Here is a 13,752-nt window from a genome sequence, read left to right as displayed (position 1 = left end):
AAAAATTTATAATTTGTACTTTATTTTCTTTAAAAAAAAAACTACCTGATTTATTAAATTAAACTAATTCATAGAAATCATTTATTTCAAAATTTGTACTCCTCCGACCTGAGTTATAAGCAAATATTTTCTTTTTAAATTTATTGAGTAATTAATGTATATGATCTACATCAAAGACCAGATGTATTCATTATTCAATAAACTGAAAAAAGAATAAAGGAAATATGAAATAAATTATATGAAAGAGTCAAATTGACATATTTAAAATATGGGAGGCTGATTGGAACTATGGAATGTCATGTAAATTCCTCAAACCCATTTTCCATAATTATGTTCCCTTACCTAACCCTTTCTTAAACTACTTTATTTTGTAAAGTGTTGAGTGTTTTGCAGGTTTCTTTCCTTATAGTCCACCATTATTAAAATACTAATTAATACTCGATAATTAGGCTTTAGACTTTGTTTAATTAGCATTTATTATAATTAATTTCTATCTCTACTTCTATTATCAATACAAATAGGGTGTAATCTATCCACTCTAAAGATTACACAAAATTACAAATTCTACATTTAAAAAATCAATTTACAACACATAAAATTTGGACCCCTCATCTGTATACAAAATGTAGCTTCAACATCCCTCATCAATATGCTACATATATCACAATTCTGCAATTTTCAGTTGAACATGGACATGATATCATTTCTTTTTCAACAAGTTACCAACAATTTCATCAGTTCACTAACCAAATTAATCCGGCTTTAGCTATAAGAAGGTTAAAGATCGTTGACCATTCAACTACTCGAGTTCTGATATCGTCGGTTTCAAGTCGAAATCCAAAACAATCAACATCGAAGGCTTTTCATTATGCTGACCAGAGCATTGATTACAGTTTCGGTATTTGCATAAGACCCGTCAAGGTTAATTGCATGATACTCCAACCCTTTCCACCGCGCAATGTACGCAAAATGTGGACGTCTAAACTGGCTGCTAATGATCTCTAGAATCACAGTTTTAGGCAATGCAGATACTATGTGAGTAAGACCAGCACCGTGAGCACCAATGATCACCGATGCATCTTGAATAGCTCGTACCTGCTCTTTCATAGACATGTGCGCGAACAATCCGTTGACGAGGTTGATTTTACATCCTTTGTAATTAGACGCCCAACTCTTCAAAGATTCGAATACCTCTGCCTCGTTCGTTAGTCTTGATTCAACTTTACCACCGTGACGTGGATGAGCTAAATAATCTTCCCGACGAACAAAAAGGACATTATGTCCTCCAGAGATTGGTAGTTTATGGTTTAAGTTTAAAGGTAATTCAAATGCTGCTCTTATCATTTCTCCAAACTCAGAAAGACGTGCGGTTTTTAGATCATCAGGCTTTTGCCGTAGTTCTTGCGCGGAAGCTCCGTCGCAAAATATTTCTTCCGTTAGCCCTTTAAATAGTGCAGTCTCGTATCCCAAAGGCGAGAGAATAGCATGACGAAAACAAACTGATCCAGTGAAGTTTTTAGCATATCTGACGCTCGAGAATAACGCTTTCCATGTCTCTTCAAGTTGAGCCTGAAATTCATTGCGAGTGACTAATAAATTAACAAAGAATTCAAATTCTGCAAAGGCAACATAAAACTAACCTACAAACCAAAAGCATAAATGATGCTGCATGCATTTCAATTAAGCAAATAAATTCATGAGAAAGTTGAAATCAGGTGAAACAGATTTAGATTTAGAAAACTGATCATGCATACCGTACAGTGTCCATCGACAAAGATCAAATGAGGTCGATTAGGCAGGCCGGTAACTCTAGAGGAAACATATGCGCTGTACCAGTCTGTAATAGTGTGAAAAAGATTTGCATATTCAAAGCGTGTCACCAGAAGTGTCGGTTCCTCGATCCACTGCAAATAGAAAACGTCATGTCAAAGGCACATAAAAACAGAAGTGGTACATAAAGCAATATTACAGTAAATTATATCTTGCAGTTAAACCATAGTTATTTTAAGGAAAATGTTATCGAGTGTTCAGCGCTCTTTAAGACACCTGAGGCTCTCTTCCTATTCAACCACCCATCTTGAATTCTATGGTTTATGTCTTCTTCTATTTCTCCATCGTTCTATATTATGGATTCAAAATATTTAAACCGCTTAATTTATGGTTCAATATGATATCCAACTTTCACGTCTAAATTATATATACTTTTCTTTTTCCTCAACTTACATTTCATTTACCCCAACTTATTTCTGCTCAGGCGTAAACTATACACTTTTGAGACTCGTCTCCATCCTCTCATTTAACTTCTCCCTCGAAACCTCCCTCAAAGATCTTATGATGGAAAATTCATTTCTTTTCACCCTTCAAATGTCACCACTTGATTCTTTGAGCCACTTGTGACTTCTTATTGCTCTCCTCTTAACTTTTACATTCATAGTCAATACTCTATGTCTGAAAGTCAAACCTTCCAAAATATAACTTTCCGGTACAAGCAAATCCCTTTATCTGGTTTCGCAATAAGTTATTCTTTAAGATGTTAGGCTAACTCAAAAATTATATCTCCTTATCTCCCAAAACTTTACTTTAAGGTGTTACGCCCCAACTTGAGCTGTGTAAGGACTAATAACATTAAAAGGGTCACGTTCCACTACAAAGTTTAGAATTATGATTCAGTCTCATACCCTATTTGCATCCATAATATCCTTTTTTATTCCTTTTCACAATAATTTTCACCCTATTTCTCGATCTAACTTAGTCGATGTGCTAAAGTTTAAATCCTAAATTGTCTAATTCTTTTGCATTTTGACCCATCTTCTTCGTTTTTTGTAGATACATAAAATTGATCTTCCTTTTAACTATAGCGTCCACTATTTTCATAGATTATCCTGAAAGAGTGTCTCTATTTCATGTTGCATAATGAATCTTACTCTCATGAACTAACTTCTTTACACACTCGTTCACAAAAATGTGAAAACCCTTATTTATTTTCCACTGCATTCAAGCGGCAATGCATTGACCCTTGCTTATTAAACACTGTACTCGAGATATACCGCGTGTTGCTTCCAAGTAATGACTTAGCACTCACATTATTGCGTGTCTGATCTATATCATAAAGATTCTGCAAAGTTTTACATTGGTTGTCAACTGACTAACGCAAACTTCTCCTTCTATCTAGGATTGAGACCGCCTATGCATAGCAAAGCTAACATAAGCAGAATTGGGAGAAATCAAAACCCATAAGAGAAAATTTTAGGCTGTGTTGCAGATAGATGATAAGCTAACTTATAGTAGACGACCTTATAGCTAATAGCTTATAAGTTAGTTGATGGCTGATAGCGAATAAGTTAATTGATTGAGTTTGTAATAGGGTTTAGGGTTTATTAGTAAAATTAATGCTTGAACTAACTAACAAAAATTTAGAATGATATATATATATATATATATATATATATATATATATATATATATATATATATATATATATATATATATATATATATATATATATATATATATATTTAACTAATATTGAATTTTTTAAAATTAAGATAACATGATAAAATTGACAAAAAAATAATAATAAACTATAAGCTACTTGAATTAGTTTACCGAAAAAGTTATAAGTCACTAAAAATAAACTATAAACTCGTGAAAAAATAAAGGTTACCAAACAAAACTTTTTAAAGCATATGAGCTTATAAACTAACTTATAGCCTATAAACTAGAAGTACAAAATAAGACATTACTAAAAAGAGCCTAAAGTTTTGTTTGACAAAAAGTAGCATTTAACATATAATATTAGCTAACTGATGGTTGATAATATATAAGCTAACTGATGGTTGATTATATATAAGCTAACTGACAGAATTTGTAGTTTTTAAAAATTAGCATTTTAATATTTTAATTAATTAGTAAATGTAAAATGACATAAAAATATATATTTAATTAATGTTTTATTTCTTTCAATTAAGATAAGTGAGATATAATTGAGATGATAAATCATCAACTTTAAACTATAAACTACTTGCATTAATTTAACAAAGTAGTAGTAACCACTAGAAACTCACAGACATAACCCGTTAGTATCTGGCTTCAAACCCTGAGGATAACATCTAACCTAACAATATCGGCTTCTGACAGTTAGTATCAGGTTTTGAACCCTTTGAACCCTGAGGATAACGTCTAACCTAACAATATCGGCTTATCTGAGTTAAACTAGAAAATTTGTTTTGGGATTAAATTATTGAAGGTGGAGCATTTAATGTAACAGTGAACATTCTAATGAAACTCAAAATCCTAACCAAAATCAAACAAAAATTAACAAGCAATTATGCATCAATCTTCTTAAACCTCACCTGATCACAAGCAAATTCTTTCCTTCCAACAACCCGAATCTTGCTAATCAAATCCCTCATAGTATGTCTCACAATCTCCCCTTCCGGAACATACCGATCCAGAAACTCCCCATCAACAATCAATTTCCCTTCACCTCCAAACCCTTCACCCCCATCAACCTCAAACGCGCCGCCTCGAAACACCGGTAACTCCGCCTCTTCGCTTCTCCCAATAACATCAACCAAACTCTCCCCACCCTTCGCCATTTCAATCTTCTCCACCTTCATCCTCACCCTCCCACCTTCACAAACCGAACTCCTCAAACTCTCACTGTACCAACACCTAAACCACCCACCTCCATTATCACCGGAAAAAACCTCAAGACGGCGCGTGAACCCATTTCCGAAATAGCCTTCACAGGAGCGTAGAGGAACAAAAATCGAAGCTTTTGACCATGGTAAGTAAGAGGGTAGAATTGGCCATGGTTTTGAGAGATGGGTTTTTTGTTGTATCTCTATGAAGGGTCGTTTGAAAGGTGGCTTTTTTGGGAAAGGATTTGAAGAGTTGTGGTGGATGAAGTAGAGACAGAGATAGAAGGAGTTGAAGACGATGAGGAACAGTAGGATCCGAATCAGAACCCTTTTGTTCATCGCTTCTCTCTCTTCTTTCTCTCTCTGTGTGTGTAACTATGTGTGATGTGATGAGAGTGTTGACAGAGTCGTTAGGTGTGAAGTGGAAAAGAAGCAAATGTATATAATTATAGTCTTTATTACATTTTGGACTATAATAAATGTGCTTAGATTAGTTTTAAGTAAACAAATCAATATTTTGGATTAATGTAATAGATTTACTTTATGTGTATTTATTTAAATCATGTGTCAAAGAATATCATATTAGAGTTTGTGAGAAAATTTATTTTCATCATTTTTAAAAATTTCTCACTATTTTAATTGCATTGTATTCAAGTCTCATTTTTTTAATAAATGTTTTATTTTTTTTTATTTGTGATGAATGCATTATTTAAATAAGTTGTTTATGGTATGTTAGAATGTAGCTAAAAACAAAATAGATTAATTTGTGATTAATTCATTTATAATTTTTCAAATTAAGAGATTATTGCATGTTATGTTTTGACTGTTCGTGTTTCTGCTTCTTTGGTTTTGTCCAGAGATTGGAATTTAAACTCTGAGTTCGGATAACAAAATCCAGATTTACCTATTATGATTCAATTGTTTGATTTTTTCTATTATGTCCTATAGAATTTCCTTCTTTTAATATTGGTGGAAATAGAAAAATACATTGTATGTTTCTCATTAAAAGGAGCATTTAAATCTTAGGTTCATGTATATTTACATTCATTCATTTAGGGAGTAGAAATATTATTTATTTCTCCTTCTAAATATAATATATAATTAATTATATAGTGTGTATGAATATCATGGATGCTGACTGCTTTATTCACTCAAGCACATTAACAAAATTTATTATTCTTATTTTTCACATGGCACCAGAGCTCCAAATCTAGGGGACTCTACTTCCGCTAATAATTATTTAGAAATCTGGATGAGCATTTTTATGCTGTCAGAACCCTTAAATCTTGACTGGGCAATACTTGCTGTCAAGTTTTTCCAATTAAACGTTATTTATACTTTGCCGACATCCATCCGTACAACTTTCTACAACCGTTGGTACAACTCTAGACATTTTTTAGCAGCCGTCTGCACAGTTCCAGCCGCTGTCCCTACATTTTCTAGGTTGAATTCTTCATTGAATCTTGTTTACTTTGGTATCTTTACATAATTATTTGGTGGTTTGCTTCTGTTTTCTTCATGACCAATAGTATGGAAAAATCATCAAGTAATTGTAGTGTCACGTATTCTGGTAAGCTTCCACTGTCATTTAGATTTCATGTCTCAAAAACACCTTCTTGTTTATTTTGGATATTAGATTCAGGAGCCACAAACCACATGACACCCTCTTCAAAACAGTTCTCCACATATTTCCCTTGTCCTAGTAATAAAAAAAATTTCTACTGCCGATGGTATTCTTGTAACTATAGTTGGCGCTGAAGATATCCAAATAAATCCTTCTATAACCTTAAAAAGGATCCTCCATGTTCCAAAACTATCCATGAACCTTGTCTCCATACAAAAACTTACAAACAATTTATGTTGTAGTGTGACTTTTCATAATGATTGTTGTATATTTCAAGATAAGGAGTCGGGAAAGATGATTGGACGTGTTAGAGAAAAGAATGGTCTTTACTATCTTGAAGAACCGGGTAAGTATATAAAAGTCCACTTGTCCCATTCATTTATGTCAGAGTCAGTATTCTCCAAAAGAAGGTAGATATTGAAAATCTTCATTGTGATGTACGCAAGTTTGTTAAACATAAGCGTCTACATTTTCCATTAAACAACAAAAGAAGTCTTTCCCCGTTCTATCTTATTCATTCAAATGATTGGGGTCCCTATACCTTTCCAAATGTAACAGGCACTAAGTTGTTTGTGACTTTTATAGATGATTGTACTTGAGTTACTTGGGTGTTTTTACTCCAAAACAAGTCTGATGTCAGTACTATTTTCACAAAGTTTTTCTATATGATTAAAAATAAATTTGGAGTAAACATTAAAAGGATCAGGTCTGATAATGGAAAAAAGTACTTCAATCATGTTCTTATTTCTTTCTGTCAAAAAGATGGAGTTGTCCATGAGTCTTCTTGTGTTAAAAAACCACAACAAAATGGAGTCGCAGAAAGAAAAAATGGACATCTATTAGACAAAACTCAAGCACTATTGTTTCATCAAAATGTTCCCAAATATTTATTGGGGGAGGTCGTTCTCACTAGCACATACCTTATTAATCAGTTCCCTCTAGAGTATTAGGGTTCAAGAGCCTGATGTATGTTCTTTCTTCCTTATATCCAAATTTGTCAACAAATAGTAATCTTAAATCTCGAATCTTTGGACGTGTCGCATTCGTCCATGTGCATAGTCAAGACAGGAAAAAAAATCAATCCTAGAGCCCTAAGATGCGTTTTTGTTGGGTATTCCTCTACTCAAAAGGGATATAAGTGTTTTCATCCTCCATCTAAAAGGTTGTTTGTGTCGCGGGATGTTACCTTTCATGAAGAGGAACCATACTTCACTCAACCTTATCTTCAAGGGGGGTTTTAAGGAAGATAAACTTGAAAGTCTCAATCTTTCTGGTCTTGAGTCAAATACATCTGTTCATGACTTAAATACATTCAATTTATCTGGTCTCGAGTCAAATCCACCTAATTCTTCCAATTTCGAGTTAAATAGACCCGATCTTTCTGGTCTTGAGTTAAATACATGTGTACCAGACCCATCTGAGAATGAAGAACCAAGAGTTGAGTCAAATTAATCAAATACACCAGTAGCTGAACTTGAACCTGAAGTGGATGTAAGATATGGAAAGAATCTGGTTTACATGAGAAAGTCAAAGGCCATTTCTGAATCTACACAAGTTCAAGAGCCTAACTCGACTCTTTCTAATGAGGTAATTAATTCTTTTAAATTATAAGATAAAAATATGATCCAAACAACATATGATGACTTAGACCTTCCAATTGATATAGAAAAGGTACCAAAAAATGCACTAAACAACCTTTATATCCCCTTTCAAACTATCTTTCTTTTCAAAAATTCTCACCTACCCATAGAGCCTTCCTTACAGACCTAAACGCTACTTCCATACCCAATAATGTTTCTGAGGCATTATCTGATGAAAAATGGAAGCAAGCCATGAATATTGAGATGGATGCATTAAATAAGAATGGTACTTGGGAGTTAGTGACTTTACTAGAAGGAAAGAGACCAGTTGGATGCAAATGGGTATACACAGTAAAATATAAGGCTGACGAATCAATCGAAAGATATAAAGCCAGGTTAGTTGCCAAAGGGTTTACACAAACCTATGGAATTGACTATTTAGATATATTTGCTCCGGTTGCGAAGATGAATATAGTGAGAATAATTTTATCACTTGCCGCCAATTATGGTTTGGATTTATAATAATTTGATGTGAAGAATGTCTTCTTACATGGGGAACTTGAGGAGGAGATTTATATGCAGGTACCACCGGGGTATGAAAGAAATGTGTCTGGCAATACAATTTGCAGGTTGAAAAAGGTGTTATATGGCTTAAAATAATCACCTCGAGCATGGTTTGGAAGATTCACTAAGGTTATGACATCCTTGGGGTATAAGAAAAGTCAAGGGGATCACGCCTTGTTCATCAAACACTCGCCACAAGGGGGAGTAATAGTTTTGTTAGTATATGTGGATGACATTATAATGATTGGAGATTATTGGAAGAATAAACAAATCTTAAGTCATTGTTTGGCTAAGGAGTTTGAAATAAAACTCTTGGAAAGTTGAAGTACTTCTTGGGAATCGAGGTGGCACATTCCCGAAAAAGGCATTTTTATATCTCAACAAAAACACATTATTGATTTACTCAAAGAGACATGGAAAATAACGTGTAAACCTGCGAGTGTTCCTATGGATCCTAATTTTAAATTGGGTAATACAGAAGAAGATGTTGTAGTACATAACGAAATTTATCAATGTCTAGTTGGGAGATTAATTTACTTGTCTCACACTAGACCGGATATTTCATATGCTGTAAGTATGGTTAGTCAATTCATGCACTATCCTAAAGAGATCCATTTACAAGCATTTCATAGAATCCTGCAATATCTCAAGGGAACTCCAGGAAGAAGAATTTTGTTCAAAAGAAATAGAAATACAACCCTTGAGGCCTACATCAGACTATGCAGGTTCAATTGTTGATAGAAGATCCACTAAAGGGTACTGCGCCTTTCTTGGAGGAAATCTTGTGACTTGGAGGAGTAAAAAGCAAAATGTGGTTGCACGTTTGTAGCGACCTGCCCTAAATAATAGATTTTAGAGTCGCCACCTATTCTACCAGGGCGAATAGGAAACCCTACGCAGTTAAAAGATTCGGGGTAAGTTATTATATTCGGGTCAAGGAAAGGTGTTAGGCACCCTTAACCCTTTCCTAAGGTTTTGAATTAAAGCAAAGGTTTTATGGCTAAAATTATTAAGGTTAATAGCTAAAGAAATGAAGAGGGTGAATGGAAAAATTCGAACCTAATTAGAATTTTAGGGAAGGGGACTCGCCTTGTTGCCAAGTTCCTACGTACCTCCTTATGGAGGATTAGAGTCTACGTAGTTCGGGGAAAGGTTGAAGGATAGAAAAACACTTAGAAAGGGGGGGTTTGAATAAGTGTAGCTTTAAAACTTGTAAGATAAAAGCTATTTGCACAATAATTTTTATCCTGGTTCGTTGTTAACTAAACTACTCCAGTCCACCCCCTTAGAGTGATTTACCTCACCTGAGGATTTAATCCACTAATCACACGAGATTACAATGGTTTTCCACTTAGCCAACTGCTAAGTCTTCTAGAGTATCCTGATCACAACTTGATCACTCTAGGAACAATCTGCTTAGATACCTTCTAAGACTTTCTAGAGTATACTGATCAACAACCTGATCACTCTAGTTTTTACAACTTAATGTAAACAAATTCTAAGAGTTACAATGCTTCTTATAAAGCTATTATCACAACTGTGATTTCTCTTAAGTTTAAGCTTAAATCTCACTAAGATATTACAACAGCAATGTAGTGAGTTTGATGATGAAGTTTGAGAGCTTTTGAATTTGACAGTGTTTCTGTATAATGCGCAAGTGTTGTTGAGCTTCTCATCAGAACTTCATATTTATAGGCACTTGAGAAGATGACCGTTGGGGGCATTTAATGCTTTGCGTATTCCGTACAACATTGCATTTAATGTTTCACTCTTTTGTCAACTACCTCGAGCCTTGTTTTCGCTGTGTCTACTGACGTTGCCTTTAATAGCTTCTAACGTTCCTTTTGTCAGTCAGCGTAGCCTGCCAGTCTAGTACTTGCATCTGATCTGATGTTTGTGTAAACAACGTTTGAATGTCATCAGAGTCAAACAGCTTAGTGCAGAGCATCTTCTTGTCTTCTGACCTTGAAGTGCTTCTGAGCGTGATACCATGAGAACTTCAGTGCTTCTGCTTCTGATCTCAAGTTTTTTTGATGCTTCAATAGACCCATGTTCTGATTCTGCTTGACCATCTTTTGATGTCTTGCCAGACCATGTTCTGATGTTGCATGTTGAACCTTCTAAGTCAGTGCTTCTTGCGCTGATTTTGTGCATACTCTATATATAATTCCTGAAATGGAAATTGCATAGTATTAGAGTACCACATTATCTCATACAAAATTCATATGCTTGTTATCATCAAAACTAAGAATATTGATCAGAACAAATCTTGTTCTAATAATCTCCCCCTTTTTGATGATGACAAAAACATACATAAATGATATGAATTTGCGATCAGAATATCAGACGGCTAAAGACAATTACACAGCTATAGCATAAGCATATAAACATAGTGTGTGAATATGTCTCCCCCTGAGATTAACAATCTCCCCCTGAGATAAATAATCTCCCCCTGAAATAAATACTGGAAGAAATTTATAAATAAAGGACTTCCCTGAGTATTTTCCATTTCAGTTGAGACGATCACATATGCTTAGATCTTCAGAACATTCACAGCTTCTGATTCTTGCTTCCATAGGACAGCTTCAGAACTTGAATTTCTTCAATCTTCAGAACATTCAGCTTCTGATTCTTGCTTCCATTGGACAGCTTCGGAACTTGAATTTCTTCTTGAATCATTGCATGCTAGATTGTATCAGAACATTGTTGAATGTACCAGAGCATCATCAGAGCATCTCTACATCCTGAAATGTTACAGAACAAACTAAACGACAAAAGTCAGCATGAATGAATCAGAACATAAAATATGTATCAGAACATATAATTATGTATCAGAGCAAACACAAGTAATGTTACAGAGCATATTTTATAACCAAAAAACATGCATCAGAACATATAAGGAATAAGAATGTGTTAGAGCATATTCTATCATCAGAATATCAGAACATTCTTCCTTCTTGCTTCTGATCTTGAAGCTTTACAGCACTCAGCTTGCTTCAATTTCCATGAGCTTGATTCTATACATAATTGCTTTTCCCCATGTCTCTGCTTCTCATGTTGAGCTTTAAAGAGGATCTTCCATTCCTGCAAAACACTCAAAGACATAGAAATTTGCAAGTTCTGTTAGAAATGTGGAGCCTTTCTCCCAACAACTGATAAAATAAATCAGATCATTTATCACATCTTTCTCCCCCTTTTTGTCATAACATCAAAAACATAAAAGATTCAGATGAAAAACAAGACAAACAATATGAGAGAAGAAAAGATAATTTCATTGATTGCAAAAGAGAGAAATCATCAGAAGTACAAGAGGGATGCTCAGAAGACAGATGCAACAAACAAAGAAAACAACTAAGACTCAAAGACTAAGATGACCCTAGCTTGGACATGATCTTGGACAGCATGTCATGAATCCCATTGTTGCTCTCAGTCTGCCTCTCCATGAAGGTGCAGAATTCAGCATTGATCGTTCGTTGCTCATCCATGCGAGAAGATAGCTCAGCCTGGTTCTTCTGAATAACTTCCAGAGTCCTTGCGAGACGAGAAGGTTCATCAGAAGAAGCTTCACAACTTCTGTCCAGAGGGATAGCATTCTGAACCGCAGCTTCCATAATCAGATCATCATCTTGATTTTCCTCAACAGGAACAGACTCAGCAAGATGATCTTCAGCATCTTCTTCTTCCATAGAAGCATCTCCATATTCTGCAGCAGACACCTCAGAATCTCCATTCTCAAGAGCCTAAAGAATGGCAGCTAGATTCCTTGGGGCAGAAGGACCTTCAACTTCTGGTGGGTCAACAACTTCTGGAATGACCAGGCTGGGGTCTTTCTCAGAAGGATTTTCCCTCAGAAAGTCAAAGAGCGACTTGAAGTCTCCAAGCAGAACTGGATACTGAGGTCTCCAGACCACAATATCTCTGCAAGGGTTAGCTTCCATTGCTGCAGCAAGTCTTGCTTCCTCAAGTTCATTAGTGAACAACTTCTCTTCAAGAATATATCTCCCCCCGAGACGACTGAACCAGAAGTCTTCATAACTCCTCAGAATTCCACAAGTGCGTGGAGCAGTTTCTACACAAATTTCCTGAAGTTCTTCAAAACAAGCATCTGCTTTTCTTCGGAAGATTCTCCAGAACTTTCGCATAGCAACATCATTCAGACCAGAACTTTCAACAATTCTGAGAGTATCAAAGACTCTTCTGAGATTCCTCTTTACTATTTTAAAATTTACACCAATAGGGTACTCTCGGCGGGATTTTATTATGGTTATTGGGGAATCAGGGTTAGGAACGGAATAGGGTTGAGGCTCTCTATCCAACCGAAAAGATGATTCTGCTTCATTCTCAGAATCTAACACTACCATCTCAGCTTCAGGACGAGGCTTGGGAGTGTAGTTGCAGTCACGGAGCAATTGCTCATGTGATGCAGAATCTGGAAGACCAGAACCAGAGGGGTTGTTTTGAGAGGTGGAAGGAATGGGTTCAAAGTGTGTATGAGGAGGTGGTAGAGAAGAGGATATATTTGTGTGAGGTGGAAAGAGAGTTTGTAGGGGTGGTATATCAAGAACAGGGTTTTCAAGGACCTGGTCAGAAGCAAGGTTGGTTGTGGGTGGAGATAAAGGAATGAGAGTATTTTTGATGGGTGAGGAAGGAAGAGTAAGGGTTTTGGTTATAGGAGAGGAAGGAGGTGTGAGAACATGGACTTTTATGGGTGATTCTGATGGGGCTTTTTCTGGTTGATTTACTGGTTCAGGGGTTTGAGCAACAGCTATTGGTGCAACTTCTAAATGTAAAGTAGGAACAAAATCAGGTTCAGAGAGATGAATACCTTTGGATACCTTCTGAACAGCTTCAAATACAGCCTCAAGCTTCTTCTTCTTCTTACTCTTCTGCTCTTCCACAATCTTTGCCTTTCCAAGAGAGATTTCTCTTCTTCTGGAAGATTCCAGAGCTTCCTTCTTACTATCAACAACCTTCTGACCTTCAACTGCTTGAGTTGTTGGTCCTTGAGATATTTTAACTTGCTGATTCACAGTTTCTTGAACATCCTCATCATCATCAGAGGCATTTAATATTAATTTTATTTTTCTTGTTTTCTTCTTCTCAACAGCTATACCAATTTCAACATTTTTATTCAACTTCTTCTTTTTCTTCTTCTCAACAGTCTCCTTTACATTCTTCTTAGTTGCAACTGAAACAACTTGAACTTCTTCATCAACAGCTTCTTCTGGAACAACATTCTCAACAGTAGTAGCAGCAGCTACACTCTGAACTACCTTTACCTGATTATCAGAAGGATGATCAAATTTTCTTTTAGTCCTTCTTTCCTTCTTCACAGCAGCTT

The 13,752-nt window shown here is 35.4% G+C and overlaps 1 protein-coding gene across 1 annotated transcript; it reads right to left on the bottom strand.

Annotated features, from left to right (window-relative positions):
* Positions 1 to 545: 545 nt before the first annotated feature.
* LOC131662344 (beta-1,2-xylosyltransferase-like) lies at positions 546 to 5,065 on the bottom strand. The gene is made up of 3 exons (XM_058932105.1): positions 4,353 to 5,065; positions 1,755 to 1,904; positions 546 to 1,569 (listed from the first exon to the last, which is right to left on the bottom strand). The coding sequence occupies exons 1-3, from the start codon at positions 4,980 to 4,982 to the stop codon at positions 847 to 849; spliced, it is 1,503 nt and encodes a 500-aa protein (XP_058788088.1). The 5' UTR covers positions 4,983 to 5,065; the 3' UTR covers positions 546 to 846.
* Positions 5,066 to 13,752: the final 8,687 nt, after the last annotated feature.

This window comes from Vicia villosa, linkage group LG3 (assembly GCF_029867415.1).
Source record: "Vicia villosa cultivar HV-30 ecotype Madison, WI linkage group LG3, Vvil1.0, whole genome shotgun sequence".
Classification (NCBI taxonomy): Eukaryota; Viridiplantae; Streptophyta; class Magnoliopsida; order Fabales; family Fabaceae; genus Vicia; species Vicia villosa.
The sequence above is the reverse complement of the archived record's forward strand: the minus strand, read 5'-3'. Positions and strand labels throughout refer to the sequence as shown.

What these genes read in the sequence shown, in the direction of transcription:
- LOC131662344 (XM_058932105.1), bottom strand. Translation starts at nt 4,982, where the DNA reads ATGAACAAAAGGGTTCTGATTCGGATCCTACTGTTCCTCATCGTCTTC. An exon ending in AAGAATTTGCTTGTGATCAG is followed by an intron (nt 1,905 to 4,352) that starts GTGAGGTTTAAG and finishes TTCTATTTGCAG; the next exon opens with TGGATCGAGGAACCGACACT. An exon ending in TTGTCGATGGACACTGTACG is followed by an intron (nt 1,570 to 1,754) that starts GTATGCATGATC and finishes AATGAATTTCAG; the next exon opens with GCTCAACTTGAAGAGACATG.